The 20,310-nt window shown below is 35.7% G+C and overlaps 2 protein-coding genes across 2 annotated transcripts in view; one reads left to right on the top strand and one right to left on the bottom strand.

Annotated features, from left to right (window-relative positions):
• Nucleotides 1-6,131, bottom strand: part of LOC118751935 (nuclear pore complex protein Nup214-like) — a 17,440-nt gene extending 11,309 nt beyond the window's left edge. Inside the window, exon 1 of the mRNA XM_036486761.1 lies at nt 6,089-6,131. Within this exon, the coding sequence (XP_036342654.1) occupies nt 6,089-6,131 (43 nt within the window). The remainder of the gene's footprint in view (nt 1-6,088) is intronic.
• Nucleotides 6,132-6,430: 299 nt separating this feature from the next.
• Nucleotides 6,431-18,398, top strand: LOC118751933 (ALX homeobox protein 1-like). The gene is made up of 3 exons (XM_036486758.1): nt 6,431-6,947; nt 10,681-10,871; nt 18,089-18,398. The coding sequence occupies exons 1-3, from the start codon at nt 6,632-6,634 to the stop codon at nt 18,284-18,286; spliced, it is 705 nt and encodes a 234-aa protein (XP_036342651.1). The 5' UTR covers nt 6,431-6,631; the 3' UTR covers nt 18,287-18,398.
• The last annotated feature ends 1,912 nt before the right edge of the window (nt 18,399-20,310 follow it).

Below are 20,310 nucleotides of genomic sequence, written 5' to 3'. Positions count from 1 at the left end.
CTGCCGAGATAGGTTGATCTTCCACTCAGCAGTCGATATGTAATACTTCTATATTGGTAGAAAGCTAACTTCTCAATATGTAATCATTCCTAAATCAAAGCGCGATAGTCTGGTACCGTTTTTGTGTTTGTAAGAAGAAATTGAAAATATTTGAGATTTTCGAAACCAAATAATTTGAAAAAAAAAAAATCAAATCAGCTGCTCTACTGATACTATCTGTTCAATGTGTATAAATATGTTGACAAAATTTGTAGTCAAAATATAACATATAACACAACATAACATATAGCAATAATAAGCCATAAAAAAAACTTTAGCGCCCCACTGAATTAAATCGGACACGAGAGCGGTAAAACTAGTAACTACTTGCAAGGCTAGCGTTTTCGTACTTTTTTTGGATAGTTCTCTCGTTGAGAGCGATTCTTGGAAATTCTGTTACTGCAAGTTAGGTCGGTGTCAAGGCGTATTTAACAAGGTGGTGTTGGCCGTATATAAGTAAAAAATTACACTAACAAATTATACGCTGATGTCCATACTGTCATTGGTATGAGTTACAACAAACACATCATTTTGACGTAATGGCCTCCACGGCGAAAAACTCAGCTGTCGCCCCAACACCACCTTGTTTAATACACCTTGGTCGGTGTTATGCAGAAATTTTGTTTGGCAAACTGCGTGCAATTGTTGTTGCAGCAAACTCGGAGAGAGCGAGTTGGGCGACTCTCACAGCAAACTAATTTTGTTTGGTCAAACTGCAGCAAATTCGGTGTTGTCATATACAAAAATTTTAAATTTTGCGCGTTATGTACATCTGAAATTCTCACTCCGTGTTGGCAATAGCCATGAAAACCATAATGAACGTGCAACCCTGTGCCAAACTCGACATAACCACCTCCGAGCAAACTAAGCAGCCGCCATTTAATTTGGCAAACAAAAGTTTGTCTGCATAACACCGACCTTACTGGAGATATTTTTACTCGAACAGAGCTAAAATAAGGTACTCATATCCAGCGTTGACACCTTGCTACGATCGTAGAAATTTGCTACCTTAATAGTTTTTCTTGTAATTGGTAAACTGCAATCAGCTGTTCGATATTTATGAGTGAATAAAATTCCTCAGTTTTCTGTTACAATTTGCTTTTTTTTATGGGGAAAAAAGCTACAAGTCAGCTCTTGATAAACATAATTACCAGACTAACAACAGAAAGCTGAAAAGGACGTTCACTGTTGATAAAACTACCGAGTACCAACTAGTAGTTTACAAGTACAAACTAGCAATTGTGAATACCCTTACTATTACTTCAAAAATGTGGTAAACGGGCCATGGCAAGAAGCGTCTGAGCAAAACCATCTGCAACATTCAAATTTTCGCATAACATACAGAAATATACAATGTCCGAGAGGGATACGAAGTTGCACAGAGAGGTCACAATGACTGCGTGTCGAACTACTCCACGATGGATTCATTGCCGCAGATAAAAAGCGGCTCAACAGAGGTAAAAGGTTAAGTTCGCCTCAAATAAAGGAAGTTTTCACCTATTTATGACGAAAGTGCTGGGGCAAGTGGCAAAAAGTGTTTAGTTCTATAAGTTCGGTATTTGGAAAACGCCAATGTAAGAGAAACAAATATAATACAATACTAAGAAGAGTACAAATGTTATTGAAATTCAAATGTTTTGTTTTTATTTTAAAACAATAAATATGCATATAGAATTTAAAATAATAACCAATTTTTATCTTTTGATACGATTTTTCTAGTATTTTGCCTCGCAATCGGTTTCGTGAGATGCCATCCTACACTTCTGTTTTCCGGTATTTATTACTTAGATCAGGCAACAAACAGTCTCGGTCGCCTTTAATAAGAGCCTTTGGTGCAGAGTAAACGAAGGAAAAAATACGTACTGGCTTAGGGTACGATTTTTGCATTACTGTAGACTTTATATTTGTATTTTTTTCAGTGTAGATTGATTCACGGTATGCGAATCGCCACCCACATAAAACTGTTAACAATTTTTGATGAAGTTACACCACCAAATTATGCATATTTCGCACACAATAACTACGTAAGTATGACTGTATGTACGTATGTGTCCATCCTTATAAAGCTGCCCTGTAGGACCTCGGAATAGACTTAGAGGTACGAGTTTTGTTCTAAAATTGGTTACAATGTCATGCAGTAGCGGACAATGGATATAATTACGCCGGGTCTGGGTTCGAGCCCAGTTTTCGACCAACACCAAAAAATAAAACAGAAATTTTTTTTTCTAATAGCGTTCGCTCCTCGGCAGGAAATGGCAAACCTCCGAGTGTATTCTACCATCGCCGTTCGGAGTCGGCGTTAAACTGTAGACAATATCAAGGCGCACGCCACAAATCAGAGGAGAAGCTCGGCCAAACATGAACATATTGTGTATGCGCAAATTTATTATTATTATGCATTTCACTTGCATATAATTATGTGCTTATGCACGTCCATATACATATTAGGCTGGGTCGCGAAAAAAAGTTAGAAATTACCCCAATTGGTGTGAAAATATTCTTAGGGCCAGTTTTTCAATGCCAGTTTAAATCTAAGATCGCGTAAACTGCGTCCATATTTCTCAACCAGCTGACATTTGTTTAACTAATGGTTTAAACCAGCTGGCTTGAGCGTTTTAAAAAGTCTTTATCCGTCACAAAAATGTTTGCCCTGATGAAAATATATTTTTTAATACTTTATATCCTTTAAATATCCTGTTATAGGTTAACAGTAAAGTGTGGCCAGTAAAACCAATTACAGTGAAACCTCTCCTAACGGACACCTCTATTAAACGGACATCTCCCTTGGGCGGACATTTTTTCCTATACCAAGTTTTAAGTATAAATTTCGGAATAAATTACTCTCTCTTAAGCGGACACTCTCTTGGCCGGACGCGGACAGCGGACGCGAACCTCTTATCAACGGACATTAAGATTTCTTTTCATAACAAATCAAACAAAAACCTCCGTTGAGCGGACGCGAACTCCTCATAGGCGGACTACTAAATGGAAAAGGGGACTTCCCACATAAAATGTGATTGTTATGCACACTTTTAGTTTGGTTTGCGCAGTGGTTTAGGTTCGTTATTTGAGTTATCAGAAACCCTTGGAGAATCCAATTCCAATTCTAATGAATTTATAACAATAGATAATAATAAATACATGGACCGAAAATTTAGATTTCTGGTTGGACTTTGTTACTGATAAAAACATGAAAACTATTGATGAATAAATAAAATTAAAAAAAAAAAAACTTTTTAATATACAACGCTTTTATAAATGGACTAAAAATTAGAAAATAATATTTCTCAGTCCCACAGAATTTGTTTTGATAACTTTTGATTTTGATTTTTTAGCAAAAGTCATTATAAACAATTAATAACATTGAAAACGCAAAACGTGGAGCGCATGCAGTACAAAGCATTCGATTTCATTGACAATAGTCAAACTTCATCACATTCTACAGCGAAAGTACAAATTTGAGATCGATTTTAAGCGGTCGTTATTCATATGCCCACATACATGCATATGTTACTTTTCATATCAATTCAAGTGTATTACATGCGCCCCACGCTTTTCATTTTCAATCTCACAAATTGTTTATAATGACTTTTGCTAAAATTTAAAAATCAAAAATTATCAAAACAAGTTCTATGGGACTGAGAAATATTATTTTATAATTTTAATCCATTTATAAAAGTGTGCTACATTAAAAAGTTTTTTCTTTTTTAATTTATTTTATACTTTTTAGTCTTGTCTGTATAAAAATTCGCAATAGATACGAAAATAATTCAACTTGCAGTGAAAATAGAACAGAAGACTATGCAAGCAAAATGTTGTTTGCTCACATTTAGTACATACATACATATAGCAGCAATTAATTTCATTAAAAGAAATGGCGTGTCGTCCGTTTCCGCTTTAGCGTATGTAGTGGATATTTTTAACTTTTTCTGGCGAGGCGACATCTATCTCTAGAGTTTTTCTAATTGTATGTCTGTGATATGATACCTACAACGAGGTTGATATCTAGACTAGGTTGATGTCTAGCATTTGCCATAAATAGCTTTGCTACATTAATAGTAGGTGCATTCTTTTGCAACCGAGCTACAAAAGAACACTCGCTTAAATGACGAAATACACGCAAAGCAACAACACAAACTCGGCTATTTATCCGAACTCAGCCAGGTCGGTTACAAAATACCCGACCTGAAGGCTAGTGTTGGTAAGTGAAAAAACTGCTCTATTGTGAATTGTTAATGGGAAAGTGGAGAGGGGAATTTTTGCTTCCTTGTATACGTGACTTATATTTTAAAAGAGTATATATATATATATATATATTTCCATCCAACTGAAATCAACTTAAGTTGCCATAAAATTAAACATTTTAGTATGTTTCGAAGTTGTTCATAATAACTAGAATACAAATTTTAAATTGAGTCTTGAATAAATAAAAATAAATGTATGACTAAAAGTCTAATTTTGCGCTTTTTAGGACGTGGCATGGACGCAAATTGCTATGACCGAAAAATCCTCTCGAAGTAAGCTTCAAAACGAGAAGGGGCGGGGGCTGTGTACTACACAACCTTTTTTCTTTCTTATGGTGCAAGACCCTATCTAATGCACAGGCGTAAAATTATGCTTGCAACATTAATGAAGAACTTTCACTGAAACTTGAGGTCAAATCTACGCGCGGGTTTAAGTTTTGACTTAACGCTTTATTTTTCCTGTATTTTTTTTTTTTAAACATTGCATAACAAGACTGATTATCCTTTTTTCGTTAATTAACAGCAAACACAGACTTCCCCCGATAATATATACACAAACATTTGTATGTAAACAAAGTTTAATGAAGCATATTTCACACTGGATTTTTCCTTCCTTTGCTTTGATTATATGCGTGTGCGTGTGTGTATACGGTTTGTGGTAGTGAAAAAAGGTAGGATTTAATTTGTGATAGCAATAAATGTAGATATTACGATACAGTGGCAATGAATGAATCTTTGCATGATTATGTACATACATACATATGTATGTACGTACATGCGTACAAAAATACAAAACCATGTAGCACCTCCCATAAAATATAGGTACAATTGAAATATAGTCGGCATATGAGAATTCGCTCGTACCCTATATCTTTTTAAAGTAAAAAAAAAAAAAAAATAAAAATTGAGTGCGGCTGGTTTGCGGCCGGTTCGGGGTTTGCTTATATAATAACACTTTGGCTCTAGGTTAGGTTAGGTTATGCTGACTTGGTTGCCCCAAAAACGCTGCGTGCTGGGAACGAAATTTTCCAATGCCAGTCGAACATTGTCCTGTCCATAAATCCACCAGAATTGAGAATTTTGGCCTCGATCAGAAAGACTCGGCAGTAGCACATGCTTTGATACTTAAAGGTCTGAGAGGAAATAATCAGATGACACCGAGAGGGAGATGAGACATTCATGTGAACGAACCCAGGGTCTTGATTGCAGCTTAGCTATCAGAGTAGTTACGAGTATTTAAATTCGTTAAAACCATTCATGTAGTCAAACTACGATCCATCCGTGTAAAAGTTCAGCGGTGCCTCCCTCCAACTCCACTTCCTAGAGAAGAACTATACTTTTGGGAGCGTATTTCTGACGCTTTTTAAAACACTCGCGGAAGAGTAGTGAGGCAGAATAAAACCGAAAAATCGCAAAAATAAGGCTTATATGTACGTAGCTTTCTTAGAACTGCAAACCCTTGACATACATACATATGTATGTACATATGATTGTTACTTCGGGAAACAAGTTAAAACAAATCGATACCTGCGTGGCAGATCGACCTATCTTGGCAGCCAGTTCGAAAACACCGATTTATCGTTCGATGATTTTTCTGGAAATTTCAGCCGTCATCGATTCGCCACTTCGCTGCTTGCTATGTTTGAGTTCCGGTCGCTTAACGAACAATTTTGCATGTGAAAGCAACAACAAAGTTAGCTAGCACGCATAGACGATATCGAGTTTGGTTGTACCTCATTGAATTCGTTCGTTTCGCCACTTGCTAACTGTTGGCGAATCGATGACGGCTTTCATTACAAAATAACCAGAATTGATGATGATTGTGTACTTTCCGCTGACATGCTCCATTTTAGGAAATCTCTCAAAAACTAGAACCAGTTGGATTTTTTTTTGCAGAAATTCAATAAATTTGTTGTAACTTTTAATATATTGTACCCCTCACAGTAGGTGAGAATATATGTACTCGTATTATGTATTTGAAGCACTTATTTGCTTTTAAAATTTTTCTTCACTTTCGACCTATTGTAGAGTGCAAGCAAAACTTTCAATTTTCACCCTTATTTTCACTGCTAAATTGGTTAACACCCACAAATGTGTTTTATTTGAATGTCCTTGTGTGTGTAATGTTATCACAGCATCGCTCTTATTATACATCACAGTAATTGTTTTACTACTTCCACGAATACAAGTTTGCTAATATTTTGTATAGATTTAGATAAAAGCACTTTATCATATTTTTTTAAATGATCTTACGCTAGTGTTGTTTTTAATTAAGGCATTCAAAAATGATGATAACAATCAATAATCATAAATACCAATACACAATAAATATGACAAACAAATAATCAATGAAAGGCATTTTTTTTTTTTTGGAAGTTGTGCCAAAAATCCTCATGTTTGTGAAATATAATAGTGGTTTGGAAAATAAAATGAACCCTCAGACGAATTTCTTTTTAAACACAGAAAATTATTTGCGATCTTTTGATAGAATTTCTATTGAAAATAATAAAATTGCGGACTGTCCAACTACTTTGTGCCATCCGAAAAGTGAAAAATATCGCGCAGAATCGCTTAAAAATGACACCGTCGTGAGTTCAAAATCAGAAATAAGTGGTTCGTTATTATATTTTGGATATAACTCTGATGATTACGAACGTGGCTTAGGTGAGTGAAAAAAGTTGAAGAATTAAAAAAAAAAAATTTTCAATTCAAGTATTTTCATTGTGGAAATCCAAAATGTTAATAGCAATTCAAGCGTCGGAAAGTTAAGTTTACATATCGTCGGTGATACAGCAAAACGTTCTATGTCACTTATTACCATGGGTGCTTAATTGATTTTTTATATGTATCTGATCGCTTCTGGCAATAGTAAATCTTCATCAGCCAAAGGTAGACAGTTTTGCCATTCGTTCATTAGAGTGTAACCATTTGCAGATGCATTCCGGTGCAAGTAAGAGACCATCTAAGTGTCAAGGGTACTAATAGACATAGACCGTTTTGCAGTATCACCGACGATATGTTGTAAATGGATATCAGCCGCGCTAAGGGTCGTTTAATGATTACTTAAGGTGTTGTACAGCATGAATTCCTCGCTCTCAGACCCAGTTAATGATTCATTAACGACATTTAATGAACATTAAACTTAAGTGAACAGAACCCTTTACTTACACCCCTATTGCGACTAACAGTCGTTTATCTACTGCTAGTCGACACTCGCAATAGGGATGTTAATTTTTTAATGAACGATGTTGACATTTTTGTTTCATATTGTGGCAGAAAATTAATTTTAAAATTTCAAAAATTCTAAAATTATTATGAAAATGCCAACAGTTGGTTTGAGATGGAATAACACCTTGGAAAATGGTTCCGTGCGCAGAAAAATTCCAACAAGCCTCGGATGAGACCCCCTTTTTTGATGACGACCACGGCAAACGTATAAAGGACTATGATTTGAGAGTATGTACCTGAAATATCCGGACCCTTAATGGGGAAGGTGCCTCTGCCCGGCTGGTTGATGTCCTCGGGAAGACAAAGGCTGACATCACTGCCATCCAAGAAATGCGATGGACGGGGCAAGGAAAAGTAACTGTGAAGCCTTGCGACGTCTACTACAGTTGCCACGTAAAGGAGCGCAAATTCGGTGTTGGATTCATGGTAGGAGAGAGACTCCGTTGCCGAGTACTGGCGTTCACCCCGGTGGACGAACGTCTAGCCACAATCCGCACCAAAGCTAGATTCTTCAACATCTCGCTCATCTGCGCCCATGCCCGTACGGAAGAGAAGGATGAGGCGTCAAAGGATCTCTCCTATGAGCGCTTGGAACGTACATATGAGCGCTGCCCCCGACACGATGTCAAAATCGTGCTTGGCGATTTTAATGCCAAGGTGGGCAAGGAAGGTATCTTTGGCGCCACTCAGAAAATTCAACCTCCATGACGAAACGTCCGATAACGGACTGAGGCTGATCGACTTCGCCGGGGCCCGAAACATGGTAATATGTAGTACTAGGTTCCAGCATAAGAACATCCACCAAGCTACATGGCTGTCTTCAGATCGAAAAACGAGAAACCAAATCGATCGTATTGTGATAGACGGAAGAAATGCTTCAAGCGTTTTAGACGTACAAACGTACACTCCGAGGGCCAAACATCAACTCGGGCCACAATCTTGTTGTAGCCAAGACATGCACCCGCCTCTGTGCAGCAAAAAAAGTGCGCCCAACAATGCAAGGAAAGTTTAACGTCGAAAAGCTGCAATCACAACAGACGACCAATTTATTCGCCACTCGACTCACATACCTGCTCTTTGAGAGCACTCTTCAACAATCCGACATACGCGAGCAGTGGAACTACATTTCCCGATCATTAAGTACCGCCGCCGAAGAAGTAATTGGATTTCAGCGAGCCCGAAAGAACAACAGGTACGATGAGGAATGTCAAGAATCCGCAAAGAAAAAAAGACGCCGCCTATAGGTCCACGCTGTGATCAGGCGCATCGCGAGCCATTTGGGACCGTTATAGGAAACTACAGAAGGAAGCGAGACGTATTTGCCGCAATAAGAAGAGAGAGGCCGAAATACGTGAGTGCGAAGAGCTTGAGATGCTGGCCGACAGGAAGAACGCCCGAAAATTCTACCAGAGGGTCAGGCGAATTACGGAAGGTTTCAAGACCGGGGCGAACTCCTGTAAGAACAACAATGGCGACCTAGTGATCGATTCTAGAATGTACATAAAATGTGGAGGGAAAACTTGTACAGCCTACTGAATGGTAGCAGCGCTGAAAGTATTGACGAAGACGAACCCGAGTCCCCAGTCGATGATGATCGAGTAGATGTCCCACCCCTGACTATGACGAGGTACGAATAGCGATTACGCCGCTGAAAAACAACAAAGCTGCTGGAGCTGACGGCGAGGAGCTGATGAGGTGCATGCATCAGCTCATATGTAGAATATGGTCAAATGAACGCATGCCCGACGACTGGAATTTAAGTGTGCTCTGCCCAATCCACAAGAAAGGCGACCCCGCCATACGCGCCAACTACCGCGGAATCCGCCTTCTAAGCATAGGTTATAAGGTCTTATCGGGTGTATTGTGCGAAAGACTGACTCAACGAACTGATTGGACCTTATCAGTGTGGCTTTAAGCCTGGCAAATTCACCATAGAGCAGGTATTCACAATACGCCAAATATTGGAAAAGACTAGGATCGACACACACCATCTATTTGTCGATTTCAAAGCCGCTTTCGACAGCACGAAGAGAAGTTGCCTTTATGCCGCGATGTCTGAATTTGGTATCCCCGAGAAACTAATACGGCTGTGTAAAATGACGTTGAGCAATACCACCAGCTCCGTCAGAGTAGAGAAGGACCTCTCCGAGCCGTTTGATACCAAACGAGGTTTCAGACTAGGGGACTCCCTTTCGTGTGATTTCTTTAATCTGATTTTGGAGAAGATAATAAGAGCCGCAGTACTGAACCGCTCAGGCACAATACTTTACAAGAGCGTACAATTGTTGTTTTGAAAAATTATAAAAATTAAATTGAGCGAAAACAAAAAGCAAAGCCAAATAAAAGTAAAAGAATCAACATTGAACTGCATCAAAATGAAAATAAGGGATCATGAATTTCGATGTGAAAGAAAACTCTCTGGGAAGACAATACCTGTAATTATTATACCACGGTATCAAACCTACTTGTCAAACTAACTTTGTCAAAAATTACATAATATATCTTCCGAAAATACTCTTCAGGTATGATTAAAACAGGATTTTCAATTGGACTTATTTTTCTTCTAGAAAATTTTCAGGTGTGTAACTAACCACCTTTAACAATTTCAGGTGGGTAGTACTACCCACCATATCCACGTATTCCGCCGCCCCTACTCATATACACCCCGCGTCAAAATTAGAAGCAAGTCTCATAAAATTGCTCAAGAACGCCTTACTTCAGAATTTGGTTGATAAACTCCCCATCTCAGAATTTGATTGAAAAACGCCCTATCTAAGAATTTGGTTGATGAACACCTATCTCAAAAAGTGGTTTAAAAACGCGCTATCTAAGCCGTGATAGGGGTTTTGTTAAAGAATGAACTATATTTTTATAAAAAAACTGCAATTAAACCAAAAAATTTAAATGTAAATTTTTTAAATCTTGGCCAAAGTGTAAAACTTGGATTCACACGGCTTTTATTAAAGAATAAATTGTATTTTTATAAAAGAAACTAAAACTAAAATACAAAAAATTAATTGTTATAAGTTCTCAATATGTGGTGGGCTTATAATTTTGACGCAGGATGTACAATTTACAAGAAACCGACAGAAACTGCCGAACTAACGACATTTATTTATTTATTCATATTTTGTATCAAAAGAACACTAAAATGTTTTGATTCTTTCAGAATGGTCAACGAGTAGCTATAATCCCATCCCATTCTACAAAGATAAACAAAAACAACGACGGGTTCGAACGACATTTACGTCCAAACAACTCAAGGAATTGGAAAAAATTTTCCAAGAGACACATTATCCTGATATTTATACACGCGAGGAGATCGCAATGAAAATAGAGCTTACTGAAGCGCGTGTGCAGGTAGGTTGGAAAACAATTTCTTCTTTTATTCACAAAAAAAAAATACTTAATTTGTTAGAAAATTGTTTTTTTTTTTTCGCAAACAGTTTCCTTAATCTAGCCTAAGCCTATGAGTGGCAGTTCAAAGAGAACATCTGTATGTGTGTTTGTTGCTTTGTATACATATTTTCAAGTGTCTAAGTTCAAATCCCAACGGAATTTCGTTATATTTTACTTTGTTTTTTAATTATGAGATGGAATCATTTTTCACTTTTCCAAGCTCACAAATCATCTCTCATTTTCATTTACGAGCTGTCGCGTCTATAAAATGCACGTTAAGTACGAGTGCAGATATATGTATGTATGTATGTACGCACGTTCGTGCATATATATATATATATATATATGTACATACATATGTACGTGTGTATGTACATATGTATGTATATTGGGAGTCACGTGCCGAGATCTGAAAGCAAGTCACAGCCAATTAAATAGGGGAGTATTGCAGATGAACTAATCCGACAATTGAGAAAATGTTTACTGTAAATAAAATTATTGTTTAAGGGTGAAAAAATGAGAGGTGGTGTAAGTCAATGTTTTGTTTTCAATTATGTTAAGTGCTTGGTCATGCTAAACGTATATATGAGCGTGTAATTATGCCCAAAAATAGTTCATCTACAAGCTATGTGAAAATATTTTGGATACCCGAACTTTTGGTTTTTTTTTACACCAGATTCTTTGATTCTTTAGATGCAGAGAATAAAGCTCTCTTAACTGTACACATATCTGTGTAATTGCTTGTGCATACTTACAGTATAGGTCATATCATTAGCACCCCCATTTCACAGTGTTATTGTTTGCCACTGATGTTTATTTATTAATTTTTAAGAATTTTTAATTAAAATACAGTTCTTTCTATGACTAAACTCAAAGTTTAAAACTTTGCAGAAAACTGAAAAAAAAAATCTTAAAATTTTCATCCAAGTTTCAAACTTCTGTCCGTCCGTCCTTGTATGCGATAATTCGAGCGAAAATTGAGATATCCCAACCAAATTTGGTAAGTAGGTTAACCTTTATCCAGGGTAGGTTGGTACTGAAAATCGGACTGTAACTATGCCCACTTCCAATATAACGGTATTTTCGAAAAATTCAAGTACTACGATATTACAGTAAATATATATACGTTGTTGAAAATTAGTATGCGAAGTGTAATATTGATACAAAATAATATTATTATGAAATTTTTGGAAGATGGGCGTGATCTCTCCCACTTATGATGAAATACTGAATCTCAATATCCGCTTCCTTAACAAACTCGGTACGAGCCTTCTCTAGGACCTAGCTAATAAAGCTGTTGAAAATCTTTGAAATCGGCCTATAATCACCCCCACCTCCCATATAATGGTAATTTATAGAAACACGAAAACTGCGATAAATCAGTGACTACTGAAGCTAATTCACTAAAAATCGATGATTGCAATAACCACTCACCAGAAATTTAGATTATTATGAATTTTTGGATAATAGGCGTAGCGCCGCCCACTTATGACCACAAATGTGTATCGCGGTAACCGATTTATCAATTTCTACCAAACCCGGTGCACCCTTGGTACAGAAAAGCAATTACTTGAAAATTATTTAAATCGGACTAAAATTACACCCACTTGCTGTATAACGGTAAATTTCAGACACACGAAAACTCCGATATTTAAATAACTGAGGACGCTAATTTACATTTACATTAAAATTACAATAAATAAGACTGCTATAGACTTTTAAAAATTGGGCGTGGCACCGCCCGCTTTATGACTACAAAGGTATATCTCGCTAACCACTTTATCGATTCTACCAAACTTTGTCCAATTAAATCAGACGCAGCATATTATCGAAAATGTTTGAAATCGGGGAAGACACTCCTTCATCTCATGCAAAGGTAGTTGAGAGAAATTTAAAACGACGATATTTGATACCTGCGCCAGGAGTATAAAGTGCGGTTTCACCCGAACGGTATGAAATGACGGTACTATTGATATAACCCATACTGTATGTATGCAATTAGATAAATATAGGCCAACCCGATTTCTTTAATTTGATGCTTGAGAAGAATTTGATGCACATGCCGACGATATCAACATCAATAGTCAGCTGAGGAAATAAATGGCCCTAAAGCTGAATCGCAACTAAAGGAAGTATCGCCTATCATCAAGAGCATTCGAGAACGAGAAATATTTTATAAACAAGAAAAATCTTTTAACCCTTATGGGTACACATAGGTCTGGCCAGACCTATAGCAACTTTAACTAAGTATTTCTCACAGAAATCAAGAAGCTAAATATCTGAGATTTTATGATATCCTCAACAGTTTTATTAACTACTATTTTCAACATTTTTTTTTTTTAATTATTTGTTATTTTAGGTTTTAATAAACATTTACTAAATCTATACCTTATCCGTACACATTAGGTCCAGCCAGACCTATGGTGTTGTGAGTATTAAATTATTAACATCGCTGCTTTTAATTCGCGTCTTCTTTGGAAAATAGCGGTAAAAATGCTCACACAAACAATAGCTACAATAATTTCTGAAAAACTCTGTCAGTTGCTTTCATTCTGCTACGAAGTGTGGTGACGAAATCAGTGCTAATATTATTTTGTGAGTTTTTTTCGTGAAATTGAAAAGATATAATGTCGGAAAATTTTGAATATTACTCTGCAGCGATGTTGAGCCGGTAAGTAGATAAACATTTTATTTCTTTCTTATAATTGCTATAGGGCACTAAACATTTTTATTTAGTATGTCGGAGGAGCAGCGAACAAACTATTTTGAGCGTCTTGTTGAACATGTGACTTTCACAGATGAGGATGGGAACGAAGACATAGACGGTATACACAATGACGATGAAGATTTTTTTGATGGTGAGTATGCTTCAGATATGGAATCGGAAAATATTTTGGAAGTAGAAAGTGATCCAGAAGACTCTGATGACGACGTTGAGGGCGAAGAACCCAGTGATGTCTCCAACGAAACCGATTGTTTCATAGCTCCTGATGGAACTAAGTGGAGTAAGACTCCTCCGCCATCTAGTCGTGCGCGTAGCCACAATATTTTGAGAGAAGCTGGTGGAACTGTAAAATGTTCTTTATCTTCAAATTCATTAGAGATATTTAAATCCATAATAACAGAAGAAATGATCACTATAATTATGAGAGAAACTAATCGGAAAGCTTTGAAAGCGGTCGAAAAATTCAATCTCGAAAAAAAACCGAAAAAGCCAAAGAATTGGAAATTGGTTGACCAGACTGAACTATACGCTTATATTGGAATTTTGCTGGCTGCTGGAGTAAACCATTCTAACATGCAGCACTGCACTGAACTGTGGAAACCAGATTCCTTGCCAATCTATAGAGCTGCCATGTCCATACAACGGTTCAAATCTATAACCAGTTTTATAAGATTTGACGATGAAAGAACTCGTGCTTCACGACAGGAGGAAGATAAGGCTGCGCCCATACGTGACCTTTGGACGATGCTAAATACACAATTGGAGGCATTATATAAGCCAACAGCAAACGTAACTGTTGATGAACAGTTATTCCCATTTAGAGGGCGTACGAAGTTTACACAGTATATACCCTCTAAGCCCGCCAAATATGGCATAAAAATATTTTGGGCATGTGATGCCTCTAATTCATATCCATTGAAGGGTATTTTATACACTGGGAAGGAGCGCAATCAGCCAAGAGATGTGAATCAAGGTGAGCGTATTTTGTTAACTCTCACCAGTAAATATCGCTTTTCTGGAAGAACTGTCATTGCTGATAACTTTTTTACCACACTGAATGGTGTCCATAAATTGAGAGATTCCGGACTGGCTTATGTTGGAACATTACGTCGTAACAAAAGATATATACCTAGGGAAATGTTGGCTAGTAAATCCCGTCCGGTGTTATCAACAGAGTTCGGATTTCACGACAATGTTAGTATCGTATCATATGTCCCAAAAAAAAATAAAAGTGTTTGCTTATTATCTTCACTGCATCAAGATAACACCACTAGTGGTCAACTGCAAAAACCTGATGCAATTCTTTTTTATAATAAAATGAAATGCGGTGTCGATGTTATGGATCAGATGTTAGGAAAATATACGTGCAAACGTAAAACTCAGCGGTGGCCACTGTCTTTTTTCTACAACATGTTGGATGTGGCTGCACTGGCTGCTTATGTTATAAAAAATCAAATACAGAAAAGCAAAGCAACTGATGCAAGACGTATTTTTCTTAATGATTTGGCGAAATCGCTAGTCAATCGCCAAGTCGAAGCTCGCATGAATAATCCCCATGTCATGAAGGTTTTTTCATCACGGTCAGCCATAGAAGCTTATTTCGGTGCTCCTATTGCTCCTCATGTATGTGCTCCAAGTACTAGTAGCGTATCAAATTTAAAGAGGTCGTGCAAAATATGTTATAGCAACGATAAGTTGCAAAGAAAAACCAGATTCGTTTGTATGAGCTGTTCAGAGCCAGTTTGTTTGCAACATTCGGAGCAGCTCAATAGGTGCCACAAATGTATTAATGCAGAAAATGTATAAAATGTAAAGCTTATATAATTATATTCCAAAATAAAATTAATAAATAGCAATAAAATGTTGATAAATTTACTAAATTATGTGTTTTCACTTATGTGTTTATAAAATTTATATTAGAATCCTTGTAAACTGCCCATAGGTCTGGCCAGACCTAATGTGTACGGAATAAGGTATATGAAACATCCATACCCATAAGGGTTAAAGAAATCTTAGATGCTCTGCTACTAAATGAGTTTGGAAAAAACCTTTGTACAAAATTACCTTTTTATTATACACACATATGTATATGTATGTATGTAGTACAGTAAAAACGACTCTGACAGTAACGTCAAGAAGTAACCCAAAAATACAACAAACACATAATTTTGACATTCAGAGGGACCGCGGCGAATTCTCGCAATACAAACTTGTATAAGTTCGGCTTGGCTACGACTGTTCTGCCTCCTCGGAGTTAGATAGAAGCAAAGAGCGTGGGTCTGTGCCATAAGTGCTACTTTGGTCTGAGTAAGCAAATGCTCTTGGATTTTTAGAAAGACAGATTCTGCGGAAGGTTCACTATCTCGTTTTGGGAAAATATTATAATATTTTCCATCATTATCACATTATGTATTTACTCTTCCCTTTTAATTCCTTTTCAGTGGCCCCAAGTATAGAATTTTTATGGAACATTTTAACCCTATAACTGCCATTTCCAAAACTGGGTCAAAACCCCCATCCTGGGAGGAGTTATAGGGTTTAAAGTTTCTTTGAAAACATTTTCTGCTAAATTTTATTATAGGTCATCTCAGACAAGGATCATGTAATGCTATGTATGTATTTGAAATAGTTTCACACAAAAAATAATATACATTAAAATTAGATTTTCGAACAAAAAGTGGAAATTTTAAGCCACCGAGGAAAAGAATTGAGGCCGAGCGAAATCCTTTTGGAATAATATTAATGCGTATGGCACTAGCATTTGGGCATTGCTTGGTTGAGTCCAAAAAATGACTATCGCCTGAGATGAAACAAAGTTGACCAAGTTTTCAAGCTGGCGGCTATTACAATCCCGGCGAATCAAATGGCACCAAACTAGAATTTGCTGTACAAAATAGACCGAAGCCTTCAGCTTTCAACTAATTTTATAAATATTTTTTTTTTATGAGAGCTAATCGAAATTCATATTTGTTTATATACAAATTCGATTCTCCTGTTCCTGTAAATAATTGTTAGATATTAAAAACTAGTGGAAACCATTATGGAGTTCCCCCAAAACAAAAACGAAATTCTGTACTAAAAAAAATTAGGTATGCATTTTTTTACTAAGAATTCGCGTTGATTTTTATTTATTTTTTTTTTCTAACGCTGCTAGGCATATTCTTCCATATACACTTGTGGTCAGCAGATTAAGTTAAGTGACATTTTGACCGGTTTCGGCTATTTTTACCTTCCTTTTATTAGCTCGGGATGTAACTATGTAATATTGATGCGCCTAAAAGATGCAGCGATTTCTATTCTCAAGTTACATACTTGATGACAGTACGAATGGCAATTATAATAGGGAGGTTTTAGTTTTTTAAACTATAATTTTATTCTTTTGTTTATTTAATGTTTATATTTTTTTTATAAAATTGTAGCACACTATATAACCAGAACGACATTAGAAAACCAGCATAACATTTCAAACTTTTCTCTAAATTCAATAAAATAATTTATAAAAGTTCAATAAACTTCAACAATTGCACCCAAATATTTTAAACTTTTATTCAGAATTTTAGTTAAAGCCCAGCAAATTTCAGCAGGTTTAAGTGCAATTTTCAAGACGCCAGAAATTCGTTGATTTTAAAAAATATTTGTGGCTGACGATGTTGTGCATTTTCTTCCATATAAATTATGCTCGAAAATTTCTTTTATATGAAAGAAAATGCCTAGCACCATCATTGTTTAGGCATCCATACAAAACTAAATAATTAAAAGGCATTAGGTAAAAAATTATTAAAAATATAAATATTAAATAAATAAAAGAAAATAGCCAAAACTGGTCAAAATGTCACTTAGCCTAATCAGCTGAACACAAGGGTACATACAGTTTGCTCGAAACTTCAGCAAAAACAAATATTAACAGTCAACACCAATTCTCAGTTACTTGAAACTTGCACTTTATGGCACTAAATTTTAGTGTCATAAAGTGTATAAACTGCATACCTAAAATATTTTTTGAAATTATGAAAAAAATGCAATTTTGATGAACATTTTTTCATAAACCTAAACTTTTACTTTTCAATTTTTTTTACATTTTGGGGAAACTCTTGAATTGTTTTCAACTAGTTTTTATCATTTAACATTTATTTACAGGAGTAGGGGAATCGATTTTCTTCAAAATTCTAAAAAATTTAATATAAACAGATAAAAATGCAAAAATCGGGACCGACAAGTCAAGTCGCCTCTAAATTAAGCAGATCTTTTTAACCGATCAAGTTTCTGGACTATTTTGTACACAAAATTCCAGTTTGGCAACAATGTGCGACATTAATAAGATATTAAGAAAATTACCAACATGGAAGTTGTTATTTTTTATATTGACACAAGTATTTCTTTATAATAATTATCGTTAAAACAATCAAATTCACATAAAATCAAAGAATACTTCAATCATATTTTTCAATTTCAGGTTTGGTTCCAAAACAGACGCGCCAAATTTCGCAAACAAGAACGTCAAGTCAATATTGTTTGCCCCAAAGCATCCGAGATTTCACAAAAGCAATTGCAAAATCCTTTCGAAACGAGTTCTAAATGTCTTTCGCCGTTTATGATGTCGACACTTCTTTCAACGGAATCAACTTCGAAATCTTTACAATTGATTAAATGAAAATAAAAACTAACTAAATTAATTAACTTTTGTAAACTGACGAGTGCGTAAATATATATAATTTTATATGTGCAATATGTACATATGTAACTATATAGTATTCAGTAAACGAATTGAGACTTTCCACCATAAAAAGCCAAGAGCCTGTAAAGCCCATGTATGTATGTATATGAATTACACCAGAGACACAAAATAATTATTATTTTAATATTTAAGATCAAAAACGTCGCCTTGTTGTAAAAGACATTTTTTTCGTCTTTGTATAATAATTATTTACGAGAAATATCTTTATTCGTCACGTGGGATGATTATTTTCAGATGGAAATTATTCACGCCTTTTCATAATAATTATATGGGATTTTTATTTTTCTCGTCTCTCGGGACGTTTATTTAAAGACGGCAATGATTTACGTCCCACGTTTTCTCTTAATATAATCGGTACATGCACTGCCGATTTCACCAAAATAAACGCAAATATCTGCGAGTTCGATTATTGAATTTGATTTTCTAACATCTGGCAACCCCTTTCAATAAACTAAAACCACGTAAAAGCAAAGCCCTTTAATTTGACATCACATTTTTGGAGTTAAATATTTTTTTATTTTAAATCTCCGAACCAAATTAAGAAGTTTCATTCGGTAAAAGTCCCATATAATTATTTGGAGAAGACATGAATCATATTCGTATTGAAATAAACGTCCCGAGAAACGACAAAATATAAAAATCCCATATAATTATTATGAGAAGACGTAAATAATTTCCGTCTTGAAATAAAGGTCCCGCGAGACGAAAGCAAATAAAAGTCCCATATAACTATTATGAGTTGACGAAAATAATTTACATTTTAAAATAATCGTCCCGTGAAACGAAAACAACTTTTCCATTGTTCAGTAATAATTATAGAGCAATATTTAATTTTGTTTTCTTATAATCATTAGGTTGGTTTTCAATGTTCTTTGTGTGGTTAGAGCCCTAACGATACACAACTGCAATCAAATAAAAGAGGCGCATATTCGTTCAGAAAGGAGATTTACCTTGTGCCATTTATAAAAAACCCGGATTAAAAGCTTATGAAAGTCCATTAAGTGGCTTACATCGGTAGCTGGTTAAGTTTTTAAATGCTATATATTTAAGTTTGTACTAAGTTTTAAACTATAGACTTGCGTTTTTTAAAAGACTTCAAAAAAAATGAGAAAGGTTAGAAATTCATTGGGATATGTTTACAGGATAACTTTTGAATTCCCATATGAGCACTGAAGTAGGTTGTAATTTTTGCTTTAAAATTATTTGTTTTGAAAAACGAGATATGTACATATGTATGTACTTTTGGGTTGCAATTTTGATTTAAGCGGTTCACCCCTCTATGGAATGCTGAGAATTTTAGGTTATGCGTAAGTAACACGCACAAGCCATCACAAGTCTGCATATCGTCGTTTAAAGTGCAAAACCACGTATCAACAAAATGCAAAACCGCGTATGTGAGATTGCATCAATTATTTTCTAGAGTGTAAAAACACTAATATTTCAAAATGGTTATCTTTTTTATAAAGCAATCGCATTTCTGGCTAGCATATTTCAGGACGAATGGATAAGGATTGAGCCAAGAGATTGTGTGAGCAAATCCAATTTTTGGGCGCCAATGTCAGTTACGCGGTTTTGTAGAATGACGATACGTGGTTTTGTACTTTAAACGTAACGTATACCACAAGGAGTACCGAAAGAAGTATTGGGGTTGGTTTCTTTTATATTTGTAAGCGCAGTAGCCGTAACAGAATAGGTTCCTTTCCTAATTTTATCTTGGAAAACCTACAATGAAATATGATATGGCCGGGCTGAGAGAGTTGCAAGCCTTCCATTTATGCAATCCATTTCGAACAGTTTAATTAAGTTAAAGTTTAAAGCCTTCGGACTTTTTCTACACTGCCGGAACAAAGTATTGGCACAGCAAATTTTTTACAATATATGCAACAATTTGTATTCTAATATTTTCCGCCAATTTTGTATAAAAATATGATTCATTCAAA

The sequence above is a fragment of the Rhagoletis pomonella genome, unplaced genomic scaffold (genome assembly GCF_013731165.1).
Source record: "Rhagoletis pomonella isolate Grant_MI unplaced genomic scaffold, Rhpom_1.0 Rhpom_scaffold_01094, whole genome shotgun sequence".
Classification (NCBI taxonomy): Eukaryota; Metazoa; Arthropoda; class Insecta; order Diptera; family Tephritidae; genus Rhagoletis; species Rhagoletis pomonella.
The sequence above is the reverse complement of the archived record's forward strand: the minus strand, read 5'-3'. Positions and strand labels throughout refer to the sequence as shown.